This window comes from Haliaeetus leucocephalus, unplaced genomic scaffold (assembly GCF_000737465.1).
Source record: "Haliaeetus leucocephalus isolate CR32 unplaced genomic scaffold, Haliaeetus_leucocephalus-4.0 Scaffold93, whole genome shotgun sequence".
NCBI classification, from domain to species: domain Eukaryota; kingdom Metazoa; phylum Chordata; class Aves; order Accipitriformes; family Accipitridae; genus Haliaeetus; species Haliaeetus leucocephalus.
Window position 1 is genome coordinate 644322 of NW_010972529.1, and position 16903 is coordinate 661224.

The 16903-nt window shown below is 41.6% G+C and overlaps 1 protein-coding gene across 1 annotated transcript in view; it reads right to left on the bottom strand.

The window, feature by feature from the left end:
• The window catches only part of HUNK (hormonally up-regulated Neu-associated kinase), a 57177-nt gene that overhangs the window by 18012 nt on the left and 22262 nt on the right, over window positions 1-16903 (bottom strand). Inside the window, exons 4-6 of the mRNA XM_010585330.1 lie at window positions 9628-9683; window positions 3978-4113; window positions 2016-2143 (exon numbers count right to left, since the gene is read on the bottom strand). Coding sequence (XP_010583632.1) covers window positions 2016-2143; window positions 3978-4113; window positions 9628-9683 — 320 coding nt within the window. The remainder of the gene's footprint in view (window positions 1-2015; window positions 2144-3977; window positions 4114-9627; window positions 9684-16903) is intronic.

Sequence of the window (16903 nt, forward strand, 5' to 3'; positions counted from 1 at the left end):
TTCAATATTGAAAGACAACGTACTGAACAAGCAAAACAGACTCCTGCAAAAAATCTCTATGTGAATTTACAGAAAAAGAAAGCCTGATTAAAGAAAAAGATCCATAAACCTAAGAAGTTAACAAACACAACAATTCGCAGAGCAGAGGAGTTTCTACCTACTGACCCAAAGCCTAACCATGGCAAGAACAAATGTCATCTTAAATCACAGTTTGCCATGTCAGTGAACGCACAAGGCTGCTGACTTAGATCAAGAACCAATGCGTACCTTTGTTCACAGTGAGTAAAGGTTAACACGTTTAAATCTATTCCATTAATTTGCCATCACCTCTGAAAGTTCAAGCTGCTGTAGTTCTCACAAGACAAACAAAATACCATTTTCACTGGAGACCATACTGTCAGTGAGCTACAAATGCTACAGACACGCATTCGTCAGAAAATTTGATCTCCGCTATAAAATGGCAGGATGAATGAAACAGTAAAATGAAATCTGTCAAAAGTACTGTTATCTTTTTTGATACCAAGGTCTGGTCTTCTACAGGCCTTTTGTGGGTGATTCAGCATTTAATACATGAGTTGTCCCAGGGAAGTCAGTGAAATCTCCCATTTAAAGACAATTGAAAGAAAACAACGATTAGGGAAACAGTCCATTGGTTCAAAGACACTACACAGCCATTATATAACTGCTCTTTATTGGTAAAAGCCTCACTCTGGGAGGTAAGTTCGGTAAATTTTTTGCCAAACTTGGAAAATGCTTACTATGACGTGCAAGTCCCTGAATTCAAGAGTAACTTTGCAATTGATGCAGGATTTGGCATCTAGATCAGTACAGCACAAAGCAGTCAGTATAATCTTTCTTTTAATTTACTCAGTGGGGCTTTACAGCATGTGCTAGAACATTAAAATAGCCATTTTGTGCAACTGAATCCTAACAGGAAGTCTCCAGAATGGAAATACCAAACAGTATAATTGCGTCAAATAACAGCAAGACTTGCAGCATCCCAGCTCACTTGTAAACCTACCACTTTACAACATGCCAGCAGCATGAACTGCTGGCAGGGAAAGTGTACTTCGTACAGATGCTGAGTGAACAAGGAACAACATACTTTGCTTGATCTATGGATAACCTGTGTGAGAAAACCCTTAACCACCTACTTCTTCTGTATGCAGGTAAATTTGTACTTGGAGAATTCATCTTGTGACACAACTTCCAAGGGCTTTTTCTTATACCCCGTAACAATGGTTGCCATCCTTAGTGTACCGAGTGAAAATGTATGTGCTGTTATTCTTTTTCTATTTGCAATCTTTTAATTTTATTGAATGTCCCTTGTAAACAGGCTGCCAGATAAGGAGAACAGAAGCTCTCCATGAACAAGTTTAGCATACAAAAATAAAACCCAACTACAAAACAGAGTTTGTTCCAAATGCTGACAACGGTCTTGCTATAAGCTGAAAAATGATTCTGTTGCCTAGTGACATGGCTTTGAAGCAGGAATTAATATTTCTAATACTAATACATCAACAATTTTGCATTTTCTGAACACACAAAGGTTATCAAAGATCACTGTCCCAATATAACCTTCTGTGTGCATGTCATTATTCCATAATAAATGTGAGGAGGTCATTCAAGGTAGCTTATCAGTCAACCCTAGTCATAATGCCCAGGAATCTGTTATTCCAAAATAATGTGTTCATGCACCTATACCCTATGCTACAACCATCTGAACGTGCAAAACTGACCAACTACTCTATAAAAGCAATTTCACAGAATTTCACAGGTTTGTTCTTCTCTCATATTCAGCAGAACTTGACACTTCTCCAGCTTACATACAGAAGTCAAAGCAAAAGGAGTTATACTACAGCAACTGCTGGAGATCTTTTGGATGCTAAAATGAAAAAAAGAGTATTTTTCACAATTAGCATGCCATGTCGGTAGCATAACTCACAATCCAGAATTCCACATAATGGTTCTGACCAACTAGATCTGAACAGGTCCCAGCACGCCCCCTTGATTACCTGTAGAGAGCTGGGTGGGAAAAGGGTTCATTTCTTTGTCCACCATTTTCTGGTATAAAGCTCTCAAGCTGAACGGCTCCACAGTAAAAGGTAATGTTCCAGTCAACATTGCGTACATGTTCACCCCACTAAAAGAAAACAGAGAAAAAGAAACCAAAATGATCAGGAACAAGGAAAAACTTAGGCTTAGGTTTTAGTGACTGTACTTCATCTTTAATGTTTGACAGCTATTAAAAAAAACCCTCAAAAGCTCTCTCTTCCGTTGCATACAATGATTTGGGCAAGAATTCCCAGAGGTTTGCTCATGGAGGGTCACACAATGTGTAGGACACAAGCTGGGAGCTACAGAACTGAGCCCAGCTCTTAGGCAACTCCTCGGCTAAATGCCACGCCACAGTTAAGTTTGTCCTCAGGCTGCATAAACATGCTGCTTTTGGAGGCCTTGTCCTGGTGCTGCCCTGGGTGTGGAATGACTGCCTGCACCAACGGGGACATCGCAGGTCATGGTTCAGCACCCAAAGGTGACCTCCGTGGCCTCTGGTACAGCTCAAAAGTCAGGTGTGAACAATTACAAGTAAGAAAACTCCCTGCTTGTTTATGCCCAGCAAAGTCAGTGATGAAGAGTGGGTTGGGCATTCTTGTTCTTTTTCTTCTTAAAAAGGCTTTAAATTCAATTTGGGTGGAATTCCTCCCTTTTGGAAATTTGTTTCCCCAGTCTGCTGAATACATGTATGTGAACAGAAAGAAACTAAACCGGTGTGCTATCACGAACTGTGATAGCACCATTTGTTCAGCTATGAGGAAGGGTAGGAGTTAACCATATTTTCTTTTCTTTATTAAAAAAAAAAGAGCAGGACATTATTACTGGAGAAGTTTAAATGGTTTACAAGAACGACTGTGCTCTGATTGCCTGTGTTCCTCAGGGCTGGTACTCTCAACCTTGATGTGGACAGATGGCCCACTGCTGGAGTGAAAAATTCAGTAGCCATACAATGATTTACATATGGGTCTCCTCGGAGGGCAGACTGCAAATTAGGCTTCAGCAGGGGAAGTTCTAAACAGCCTTGAGGAGCAGCAGGGTACCCACCGTATCAAACCAAGAGATGAATTTGACCCAGGCCCTAGTCTCATGTATAAACTATGGCCAGTCTTTCTTAGCACTAGTAGTACTTACACTGTACTTCACATTTTCCAAGCACTCCAAATACTTCAACTTGGGAATTGTCATAATTCTGCTATTTCATTGACATTTATTCAGATGTTATTATCCCCACTTGGTAAGGGAAAATCTGTTGATACTAAAGCAAACTCAACTGACTTCAGCTAATTCCTCTCCAGGACCGATAAGGATAACCAACATCATGTCCATGGCCAACAGGAGGGTAGTGCGAGTTGCACCGTCTAAAACAGTACTGCAGACAAATTCATTTACTCCAAAACATCTTTCTGGCTTCCTCTACCTCTGGCACTGGGAACTTCTGTCTGTTCTTTTGCCTGAACAGTAATAAGCTCAGAAAGGCTCACAAGTTTTCTGGCCATTTTTATTCCCCCTTTAATGACCGTGCTTTCAAAGTGATCACCTGACTTGATTTCACTTTTCTTGTTGGACTTGACTGTGGATAGTGCACGGAGCCCATGTGAGTGCTTGAGGATCCTTAGGGAAAAAATAAAAAAGCTGTTGGTCCTCTTGTGCCAGAGCCATGTCTTCTACTAAGTCTGAACATCACTGATCAACAGCTGTGCTTTACTGCGATCTCGCCATGCTATATGTTCTAGTGACCTATATACAGGCATGTAAAGATCTATTTCGAAACAAGGTATCTGCGCAATTTAGTTCACAGAGCCATATTAATTAAACAGATTTTCTTGCTCAGAGTAGCCAAATACATGAATAACGTTTCTCATTTGAGCAATGGGTAACGATGACAGTAATAACTATTATAAACTAGAGAAGTAACTCACATGGACCAAACGTCTATTTTGGGCCCATATTTTTTCCTTGCCAGAAGTTCAGGGGCTGCATATGCTGGGCTCCCACACTGGGTGCTGAATGGATCAGAATAACCCAAGATGCCTGCACAGTTGCTCAATCCAAAGTCTGCGAAAGGCACAGAGACAGAGTTATGAAAGAGAGAGATACAGTAAAACCACGCTAGAACACAAGGGAAAAAAAGCACATTTTTTTCCAAAATCTATGCAATGAACTGCCTAAGAAAAAAATCATTTACATGCAAAAATTTTATATAATTTGTTTCTCTGAGGTGCTAAATAACCAGAGACTTCCACAAACAATAAAAAAGTCTTAGAACATGCACAATTATCAATTTCATACACAAAGCAACTACATTTCACTGGGAACTGGGTGGCAACAACTGGAGTTGAGCATGTCCCAGGCACTACGTGATGTGCATGGGGCAGAAAGCCACCTCAGGCTGTCATGGATTCCATACTGCTCCAGTATGTTATATAGAGGCTAAGTTTAAGTGGGACTTCTTCAACATTTTCCTCTAAATCGTGTAAATGAGCCATCAGATTCAAGGCAGGAGGGGGCGGGGGTGTTGTTTTCTGGGACTACTGTGGCGATGCACAAATGCACAGGGTTGCAGAGTCAGCATTTCAGCTCTGAAATAACCCAGGGAGATCTTGGAGCAAGAAGGGGAATGTGTTGATTTGGCTCTCCCCTCCTCAGCTTCTGCCTTGAATTATTGTATTTGTAGCCCCTGGGTGTATCTGACACTCTTTTGCTGGCAATAATAAGGGACTGGCAAAGGCTGGCACCACGAACTGATCGGAGACAAGAGGCAGCCTCTCCGCACCAAAGGAGTCTGCAGTTTCCCAAGTGCTCTCAGGCAACCCAAGCCCAGGCTGCCGCCGAGAAGGGTGTTCCCGCAATCTCTCCCTTGTCTGCTCCAGTGCTGGTATGGCTGCAGGCTGAGCTGGGTTTAAGAAAGGGTCTTAAAAATTAAACCACTAAGCAAGGAAAGAAATGCAGACAGAGTCACACCAGCAGCAGAAGCGGCTGAGGGCAACATGCAAGCCCACCCTGTCTAGTGGTAGCCCATGCCTGGCTTGGGAGAAAGCAATTACGAAACTACAGCCTGGCAGACAAGATGAGACGGTGAGGAGAGGTTGCAAAGGGTCTTGAAAGTGAAGTCAAACAACTTGATGTGATAAAGGGAAGAAGCAAGACAAGCTTGCAAGGAGGATGATGACATGGGCAAAGCTGACAGGCTGGGAGAACAGTCTATGCTGCAGGGCAACATAACCAGGAGCAGCGGATCTAGAGAGGTCACAATCAAAGATGCTTGCATTTATTAATAACTTGTTATTGATGACAGCTGCAACAACAAAAATACTGCTGTTAAGAACACTGACATCTCTTTTGTTCCTTTTTTTTTTATCTAGTCTTCTTAAAAATTCCCAGAACGCATGCATGTTTAAAAGGAAAACTGTCATACATAAACGAGGCAGTCAGGAGAAGCAGACTGCTGAATCCTCTTCCTATAGACTTGTGTCTTGCATCCATGTGTCTTGTAAAACAGCGTATTTCTGGGTGTGCTACCCACCTGCCTGGGTGAGCTAAAAGCATCACACCTTGCAGGCCAAATATAGCAGGCAACTGTTGAGCCCATGCAATATTCTCTCTCCACAGCCATTAATTTGGGTCTCTCTCCCTTATCTGCATAACACTTGAAGTAATGGCCTGTCCTTTAGCTTTTACCCCACCTTAAATTTCGGTGAAATCAGACACGAGTTCCTCAAAGTATTAGAAGCATCCTGACAGGGCAGTCACATAAGCCTGGTTCCCTTACAAAACCAGGAAAAAAATATAATGCTTACAAAAAAATACAATTATAAAGATGACTATGTGAGCCAGAGTGCCCAAATGACTGCACGGGGCTTTCCACTCAACTGGCTGCATCTCTGAGAGCGAGACAAGCACAAGAGAGACAAGAAGCACCGTATTCAACATGCAAAGAAGCTGAAAGGGGGTTTGCTGGAGAACATTGTCAAAACTGAATGAGGATCAAGACAATTTCCTTGCCTCTGATGGAAAACAATTGTCTCTGGACACTGCTTAATCATCTCTGCTAGATAGGTATTATCCCTGGGGCTTATACAAATAATTCTGAGGATCCGTTTACTTAATTAATGTATTTATTAGCTATGCCCCGAGATGAGTTATGTCAATGGCAAGATACTTTTTAAAACTCCTAGAAATAATATCTCCACACAGTATTATTCATGGTCTTTACCCTACTGTGTCATACCACCTCAAAATTACTTGACTGTAATATAACGCTTTACAAACAAAATATATTAGGGTTACATTCTGTGATAGTGTAAATCAGTATCCTTTTATCATTATCAATGGAGGTATATTCTAGTGGAGGTTTTAATTATCTTATTTGCTTAAACTATAAACATCTTATTCATGTTTTTCAGCTCATTCATTTAATCTAGGCAGGTATAGTCTTTTTTTTTCTAGTGCCTGCTGAAATGCAGAATGTGTGCAAACACATGCATATTGGGGACAGGGATTTTATCGCAAAAGAAATGGGAATATTGTTATTAACGTTGTGGCAGCACATTGTGATCGCAGTGTCATTTTTATTAAGGATGCACTGCTGATCTTGATAAGAACGGCATTACCACCAGCACTGATAATTTCACTGCCATTCCTGCCGCTGTCTTGGGCTTCCTTTCAATAAGCTGAGCTAATTACAGAATTCAGATCAAAGGCCACACTTGTTTTTCCAAAGTAAATATTATGACATGGAAACTCCACCACCCCCACTGTTCATACTATCGAGGTATCGCATTACGCTACTACTCTTTAACGCCTCCAGGAAATCAACATTAAGCTATGGATATATGGCTATCTCCAAAGCTGTGACAGTTGGAAATAACAGAAGCCTTAGCACAAAGCTCATGGACAAGTTTGACCAGCAGAGCTCCACAGAGCTCGGCAGAGCTACGTTATCGGCAGGATCCTTTGGGTGCCACAGGTCCTCGAGCAGGATGCCAAGGACTTCGCATGGCCTGTGAGTGGCTTTTCAAAGCATCTTTATCAGACACCTACGACCGTGGGCTGGTAGGTGAAGAGAAGTGAATTATTTCCAGCATTTCCAATCCTGATGTTCTTAATATTTAACAGACAGCTACGAAAAAGTCCACTTAACACAGCAAAGGGAATTTTTCTAATAATACTATCTAAGAACATATTATAAACCACCTTAGCACATACCTAAAAAGAGTAACAAAAGCAAGGTGTCATTAAGCAGCTGGGTGAAGAAAGGGGCTCAAGGGATTCAGTTCTCGCTGAAATGCATGAACAAGCAGGGATTTGCAATGCCACTTCCTGGTATGTTTTTAATCTTCATTTCACCTTTTCTTTTTCCTTTATGGTGGGTTTTCTTCATTTCACAGTTATATTACAAGAGCAACATTTTTTATTAGGTACTAGTGTGTTTGCTGCTGTACAAGACACAGAGACCAAACTCCCACCCCAAAGCAGTTAACGTGAGCTGGTTTTGTAGCTTAGAGTCTCATCTCCTAAGCGTCGAAAGCAGCATGTAATTCCTCAAAACATGCTCTTTGCTATTGAAGAGCCTTCTTGGTCATGACTATGTAATGATGCAACCGATCCATCACATTTCTAGAAAGACAGGCTACGTAAAATATTGTACTAAGCACTGAATGAGCTGAGTGAAGGAACAGGCAGGGAGGAGGAAGAGGGGTAAATTATTTGGTCTATGCCACCAGCCACAGACGGGTGCTGGAAAATTTTCCTTGTCCTGTGAAACCGTGGTGGCAACGGAAAGCTGCGCAGCAGCTGAAGCACTACTTCTGCTACCACCTGGAAAAGAGGTGTTGGTGAGGAGAGGTTGCCCAGGGACCTGAGGCCGGTTTCTGCAGCCCCCGCTCCAGCTTTCCCCGCAAGCGCAGCAGACAGAGCATGAAGAACAGAGGCACTGCTTCTTCAGGGTGAAAAACAGAGATCACCAGCATCACTAGCGAGATATGGCATGAGCTGACTGTGATATTAAATCTGTTTTTACTTACAGCAAAATTATTACTAATAAAGCAACCTTTATTTTTCTACAATATACCCAGTTGGACAGTGGGATTTAATTGCTTTGTTTTAAAATACATACTGTGCACAATCCGCTTTGCTTAAAACATCAGGCTGCAGACCTGAGGACAATTTATTTCAACACTAGTAAGGCTATGGAAGATCGAACTGTCTCTTTTCTCTGTTCTTCCCACACCACCCACTGCGAGGAGACCCTTCCATGCAACCGAAGCAAATGAAACTGCAGGAACAGTTCTGAAGTAATTTTTTGGCATGTGAGTTTTAATTGTACACATATCATCCGATTAGGTCTGGGTTTGGATGTCAAGTTCACATACTGTTGTGTAATCAAACACCCAATAACGGGGAAGTTATAGAAATTCTTTAAATCTATCAGATGTTCATATAGCACTGTTGCACACCATCTGGTCTCACTTATCCGCTAAATCAAGATAATGGGTGGTATCCATCATTACTGATGAATGATTCATGGTAACATATCGGTATCCTCTTGACCCATAGCTGAGGTAATGCAGAGTTCTCTTTTGCTGTTATTTTCCCAGAGCTGGTTGATTCGCTACAGAGTGATGACTAAAAGTCAGGGTAATATTTCCAAAGACTGAATTCCCTAAGTAAATTTTGAATATTTCAGATTTCATTAAGCATCATCCTCTTGTTTGTTTGGAGATGCCTGTGCTTTATATGTTACAGTGAGTGTCCATTTGACCTGAATGTTAAGTGGTTTTCATCACTTTTCAGATCATGAAACCTTTTGAAGAAAGAAAGTCAGTGGAGTTTTTAAGTCTGCAACCACAGACACTGCTGTTGGCAAAAGTGTAGGCATGGAGATAAATATAAACAGATGTTTGGGGGTTTTTTTTGTGAAGGGAATATTTTCTTTTCAATGCCCACGTTAACATTAATGGGAGTTACGCAAAGGCAGTGAGAGACTATACCCACCGATGATTAATCTAAAATGTCTCCACAACTTGAATGAATCAAGCGCTGTGTACAACTGATACCCAAATACAATCAAGACTATCGCTGATCTTTTTTATTTTTTAAGAGCCCTCTAAACCAATTTTGCATTGGGTGCTGGAAGCAAATTTAACGAATATAAATATAGGACCAAATTTTGCCAGCTGCTAAAAATGTGTGCAACTCCCACTGACTTCAGTGGAAGCATATGCATATGGGGGCAGAATCCAACCCTTAGAAAATATGAAATTATCAAGATAATAAAATAAATTACTTCTGTGGTGTCAATTCTTTAATTCTTTACAAAGTTCCCGATTTGAATATGAAAGCTGTTGGTTAAAAGATGTAGGATTATTCCCATACCCAGTTAAAGCTGAATTATTTGGAACATTTTTTTCACAAGATGCTCTCAGGAACAGCTTGATTGCTATCTATACTCTCTCAGCTCCTCTCTGCAGCAACATTAGCAGTTGTCACATGGAGGATTATGAAGTCTCAAAAACTCTCTTTATAAAACTACCAATTTTAATTACTGGAATTGCCAAACTGGTTTCATACCGATAAGCTTGATATTGTTGTCTTCATCTAGCAACAGATTTTCTATCTTCAAGTCTCTGAAAGAAATAAAATATTTTGAGTGAGCCTCCAAAATAATGAAGCAGCTTCCCATCACTCTCATCAGTGTATTTACAAGTTTCATATATAAAACCAACAAATATAATGAAAGCAGTGCACACAGTTCCACATTCAAAGCAGAAAGCCCCATGCATTGTCTCCTCTACAAAATTACCAATGCTTTCACACAGAGTTTCACACCTATTCTTCAGGCACAAAATGACTTTATAAACATTTGTCAGTACATCCTGTAATTAATCAGGTTCTTCAGATTTCTCACATACTTAAAAGTTTGCAGAAATCTTATACACTGGAAACATTTCAGATATATGGTTTTGGAATTAGAGGTCACTTTCTCATTACTCTTCACAACCAAAGGCTCTTCACTGGCCACTGCTGAAGGATAAACCATCTTCTGCAGAGATCTGATGAGTCAAACGTCTGTCTGCTGCTATTGTCTGCAAGGGAGACCAGAATCAACCTTCCCTGGGGATGAAGCATCCAAACTCCTTATAGAGGTGGTCGGCATTGGTACTCCCATATTGTAGAGGTGAAAACTGAGGCTGAGGGATTGAAATGACTTGCTCAATGCCATCCAGAATGCCAGTAACAAAGCCAAGAGAAGAAGCCACACAAGTTTTCCGAGTGCCATGTTAGTGCTTTCTCCACCATGCTGCCCTGCCTGACCCACAGATCCACTGCACGGATCAAGGCCTGGACCAGTTTTGGGAGAGAGAGGATAAAATGAAAGCAGTCCCCTTCTACAAGACAACCAACCCTTCTTCTGATATCTACGTCAGCACATTGTTCACTTTACATGTGCCCTTCCATCACTCAAGAACATGGTTGTGCTTTCCTAAGCCATGTTCTACATAAGAAAAATATCGCAGAGATCACACACACATACAAAACCACCCCAAAAGCCCTAACTGTACAGACTAAGCATTAAGTATAATATGAAAAAATCATTTAGGTTGCTACACAACTTGTCCATGACTTCTAGCAGTTGCTGTGTCTTTATCACAAGAATTTTTCCCCCATCCAGACATAAGATATTTCTAACAATCAGCATGCCGGATATCAATAGCTCAGACAGGCAGTGATGCTTCTCCCAGCACTCTTTGGAAAAATCTGGATAATAAAGCCATCAGCTATAATTATGGGAAGTCAGTGACATCCATGGTATTTTGCCTTTGTAAGGCAAAGGGAGTAATGAAGGATGCCTCTATTACAGATGAAGATATAAGGCTTAATAAAATAAGACAAGTAAACCAACCAAACCAGACAAAGTACTTCCACAAGAAAGGATCTGGGAAAGAAAGAAAAATAGCTGTGACCAACTCCAAGCCTTTTTTAAAACGTTCCTCTCCATTTCATTTTATGCCCATGCTGTGTATCAAATAAACCTGAGGCAGAAGAGTACTTGCAGGTAGGATGCCACTCACTTCATCAATATGACCACAAGGATCTTCTCCAAACAGATGTTTCTACTCCCCAGTGAGCATTTCTTGCAGATTTTCCTTGCTTCGTGTGTGAAAAGCAACAGAGGAAATACTGTATAAATCTACCAAAAGAGAGTATTTTGCAAATTTCAGGTATTCAGGGGCAATATCCAGGCTTTCCTATGGCATCCAGCCAAACACTTCCTGAGGAGAGGACTGCCTTCAGCACCAGCCCTCTTCTCAGAGAAGCAATGGAACTCAGTCAATAAGGCACCAGCCTGAGAGACAGGAGGAGGGGATTATGTTCCCTCCTCTGGCAATAACCCAGTATGTTAACTTGAGGAAAACAGCCACGTTAAAAGTGACAGCTAATTTCAAATTCCGTGGCAGAGATGTAACCACATTTGGCCGTGTTTTGACCAAGACGCAGCCTACAAAGAGCCCACTCTCCAGCCCTGCTCCCACTCCGAGGGTGAGCACCAGCTCCGGGCCGTGCATGCCATCAGCCCGGCTGGCATCCATGGCATCCCTCTCCTCATCCGCAGGAGACTCCACATGCCGTGACGGCACTGCAGACCCACTGCCCCGTGTCCTCCAAAAGCAGCTTCCCTCATAGGGCAACCGCTGCCGCTGAGAAATGGCTTGCTACGAGGAGGACATGCCCTGCCAGATGGATCCGGATCAACTCAACTTCCCTTTACTGCCAAAAAAGGACTTATTTCTTCATGTCTTTATTGCTTGCAGGTGGAGGTTTTCACAGACAGGGCCATTAGCCTCTAGAAAGATATCAGGGCTGGGAATTTAACAGGAGAGACTGCCAAAAAAACAGTATGGGAAAGAGGAAAAAAATACCCCCCCCCCAACCAAAACTAAACTGAAATCAACAGAAGCACATGGAGCTTCGGGTCATACACTGCAGTGCTTAGTACAACGTCCCAAAGGAAGGAGAAAGACCATTTGGAAGCTCTGAGTATATTAAACATTAGCTAAGAAGAAGTAAGACTTTTAAAAATAAAGGCAAGGGAATGGAAAGATGAAAGCTCTAAGGTTGAGGAGAAAAGACACAGAGGCAATTAGAATAATAAATAAGTGATGAGAGGGGAAAACATAAACACAAGAAAAGATATTTAAAAGGATTCAAGGTTAAAAAAATAAAACTAAAGGTAAATATTACAGGGCATTTTAAAGCTATGAGAGGAAAAAAAATTAAATAAAGCCTCAGTATAGAATGCAATCAGACCTGGTTAATTAAAGATGTTTACCTATATGTCTATTCTCAGCAGATTTGCTGGTAAGTGGTAACTGATCTAATAGTCCATATGCACCACATTTTTGTCAACCCATATCAATATGAAAGCACTCTTCTTCGGTGTGACACTGCGAGCTAGGACAACAAGTTTTTACTCCTTGATACAACCTAACGAGAAGATTCCACATGAACCAGCCTTAGATATGCGAAGCAAAAGCCATACGAAACCAAACCAAAAATCCCCAGACTAAGCCATACTTGGAGAACCACTGCTATGCAGATGTGGACCCATGGGTGGGCACCGGGCAGGACCCCCGGGCAGCCCGATCCCCTGCAGCAGGCTGGCAGCAGGGCATAGAGATGGCAGGTACCCGCAGCCAGGACAGCAGAAGTGCAAACAGAGGCTGCATGTCTGGACAAGATCTGGAGCCGTCAGGACAGAAGGGTTATTCAGTGAATACTTTCGGTAACTTTAACAACGCACCAGATTATCCACTATTTCTTTCTGACAAAAAGTGCAGTGGTACAAGCCAATTACATATCTGCCTTAGGCTCATCGTGCAGACAGGACTGATTTCCCCAAACTTCTTAAATGCTTTATTACGTCAGTTCTGTCCGATTCAAACTGTAATTATTTTTTACAAAGAGAGGCTTATCCGAGTTGCTGCTTTGTTTGAAAGTTGACATTAATTCATTGCAATGGAAAAAGTAGCACCATTGCACCCAAAAGCGTTAGGGAACCCTGAATTTCATGCACTATATTATAAATGGTTTAACAAATAAATAAGGTAGTATGTTTACTTTTATTTTAGTCAGTGGAGGTTTTTGCATGTTTTTAATAGCTGCATACTGCAAGGGAGAATGTGAGTTACCAGCCACAACACACACAGCAATTGAAGTCCTTGCTGAGGTCATTGGAAGACCCAGAGCACTGAACATCAGGTACACGTGCTGGTCCCTGGGGACTCAAAGGTCCTCATAGTTTTGCACATGGCTTGCGCTTCTTGGTGGGTTCCCAGAGCTGGACACAGCTGCTTTGCGACTAGAAGGGCTGGGCAAGCACTCCTTTATGCCAGCAGCACGTGCCATGCTGCATGTGATTGAGGTGGGGAGAAGAAACACAGTTGCTAGAGACCTTCAGTTTCCCTCCTTGAAGTAAATCTGATCTTGTTCCTTACTGTCGCAAAAAATGGGACTAAGGGATATTTTTTTTTTCCCCTTAAGCATATTTTCGGCATTCATTGCTGAAAAACTTCAAAATACCCTCAGTAATTAAATATTAAAGAAATAAAAAAAATTACCTTTTCCTGAGGGGTTAGTTCCATGATGCTGAGAGTGCCTAACTATGGTACGAGTCAGTCAAATCTATGACTAATGACGACACTCAAGAAAGACCAAGCTGCACTACCACAATGTGGAGAATCAGCATATATTTATGCCTTGTCAGCTTGTGAAGCTAGCAGCATACAGTCAGCGTTCCCCGTATTTGAAAATACGCCTTCTTCATCAGATGGTTTGTTTGGGAGTTTGTTCTGCTGTTGATGGGGCTGATATGTCTCTGGCTTTGCTCAGACCTTCACAGACCACTTTGGAAATCCCAATTCCAGCCAGTGACTCCACCGAGCAACACATGAGCCTGCTTCCCTGAGTGAGCTACCCCAGGCTTCAGCTGTCAGCTCAGTGTGCTTTTGAAAGAAGCTTATTCAGTGCCATTGCAGGCATCAGACAGCAAAATTGAAGTTTTTGCATTTCACACTTTATTTCTTGTCTGGGGGAGGAGGGATGAGAAGGAAGGTTTTACCAGCAAGCAGCTGCAAAGCAACAGCGGTTGCTGCTGTCTCCTGCATCTTATTTTTAATCAGTACAGCACCATGAAAAATCGTTCCCTAACTCCCACCCCATAAGCCCACTTTCTAGCCCTATGCAAGAGCAGGAGGTGAGCTGGAACGGTTGCAGAGATTTGAGTCCATCATCACATCAATATACATTTCAAAGGCTTTGTTATCAAAATACTACTTATTGAGCCGGATTCTTCTATCAGTCAAAATGTCACTGAATTCAATGTGGTTGCCTCTGTAAAAGAGGAATTCAGTCTATTGTCTTCACTAAAATGATGTTTACTTTGTTTACAGCAGAGTACTCCAAAAGAGAATGCCCAAAGGTAATTCTGAAGTCTGACATAAAATAGAAAGACAAACCAGCTTTGCACTTCAAAAGGAGACTTTGTTCTGTAGTGCAGAATCTGTCATAAATATTGCATCAGCAGCCACACTACTGGCACTTAAAATTAATAGATGGAAGTTATCAAAGCCAACACGTAAAAGTAGCAGGTACCAAAGCAAGAATCCTGTAGCACCCTGAGCAACTTGATTGTATGGCACCAACTTAGTCTGCTAGGGAAAGAGATCATGGAAAAATATATAAACCCTGCTCAAAACCTCAGGGTTTTTGTGTGTCTTTCAAACTCCTGATCTGCTTTTAATTACAAAATGGCAGTGGAAGGTACGAATATGTTGCCACGAAGACAGAAAAAGGGGGAATACAGAAAGCTATCTTTGCTACCAATACATTATTAAATTCTTTTCTTTGACATCCTGACAGTAATTGCACTGAATGGGATTGAATTTTGTTAAAATTACTTTAAAAGGGTTGTTGAGAATTTCCTGTGGGATGCAGTGGCAAGCACCGAGGCTTTCACTTCATTTTCTCTGTTGTCCTTACAGTCCCAAGGGGCTTATTGTTCATCCTGCTTTTTGACAGCATGAAGGCCTATGTAAACACCCTCTGAAAAGAGAAAGCTTCACCAGATACTGCCATTTGGGTTTGTTTTCCTCTGTCAGAGGGAAAGATAAATATTCCTACCTGATTCACAGCTGAGCTTGTCACAAGTATATTTTTAGCAACCAACCAGCTCTACTGATAGAAGGAATGAAACACAAATGATTACATGAAATTATACATAGCATAGCAGCTTTTTTTTTTTTTTTTTTTAAGTGAGCAGCCAAGGAGTTCTGAGCCCTGGACACCCCTCACTGAAGATGTAGCTCCTGCACTCAGGAACTTGGAGTCTTCATCCATCATAGTAGATGAAATATTTATAATTTAAAATACATCTATACAGTCAAAGATGAATTTCGTTTTTTTTTTCACCTCTCTAAATAAAATGAGGTTTCTTGAAGTATTTAAATTTTAGGCTGTTCACACATCAATGCCTCTTAACAGAAGCATTTCCACTGAGTTCTGGGTCCCAGCTCTTGTCCAAAGATCAGAGTGCTTTTCTGCCATGCCAAGTCTTGATTGTAAGTAATGAAGCTTACCAAGTAATATTCATCAAATAATGTAAGCAAATTTCATGCAACTTATTTCATCTGGCTTTTTTTCATCCTGAGTTATAGAACAGGGTAAGTCATCTATATTATTCCCTGAATAATGCAGACAAAACAAATGATTTTTTTGTAATAAAATAGTCAGTGAACACTTTTCAATGTCCTGCCCCATTCAATGTGAATGATGAAAGCATTTGGAGAGAGACAAACAGTAGACCGCTTTCTGGCCTAGGATGCCATGTTTTGTTTCACACACAGTGAATGCGAACACCCACAGATCACCATGTAGATGAAAGTGCTGTTATTTTTATCTGCTTTAAAAATAACAACAATAACAACAACAGAACATTGCCATTTCATCCAGGGTGAGAATGAATCAGACTTCTGCACTATTTTTTCCCCCTCTTCAGTTGCCGATTGAGTAGTCTGTTTCTAGAGTTGCCACGGTCAAAAGCCCAAGATGCTGAAGGACAACTCCTGGGGTAACTATTATTCTTTCTCCCTCTCTTGCTCCCAGGGAGCCAGAAGAATAAATCTGGATCACACCGTCAGTTTTTTTCCTGCATCTCTACACTGCTCTACGTACTTTTTTTGCAGAATAAGTCAAGACATTGAGTGGTTAAGCTAGAGAAAGTACTTGCAGATACACTGCCTGTGATTCTGTCAAATTTTATCAGTTTAAGCAGAACCGGACCTGCTCATTACCCAGACAGAAGACTCCCAAGAACAAGCTCTGTGCCACGCTGTGATTTGAGAAATAGAGTGGATAGAGTACACTGCCTTTGGGGTAAGGATTAATCCAACGCCACAGGGCTGGACAGACAGAGCTCAGCTGCCAGATGCAGCAGAGCATGTCAGTATTTCCAGGGCTGCTTCCTCTCTCTGCTCACAAAGGTCCATCACGCTTCAGTCTGTGACCTGCGCTTATGTTCACAGAGACAGCAGAGAGAAAGAACGGGTGAGGGCCAAAACTGCTGCGAGCGTGCAGCATCCAAACAGGAACTCAGGCTCCTCAGGCGCATGTCCTCTCTGGACTGCAAAGCCTTGCCTTCTTGCCACCACAGTAGCCTGTTGATTCTAGCTTGTACCTAGTGGACAAACTATTTTTGTACAAAATATGGGTTTGAATCCTCTCTGAAAAAGAAGGGAATCAAAGCCAAGCCTACCAACCCCCCATAAGCACTTCAGCCGCTATGCAGAGG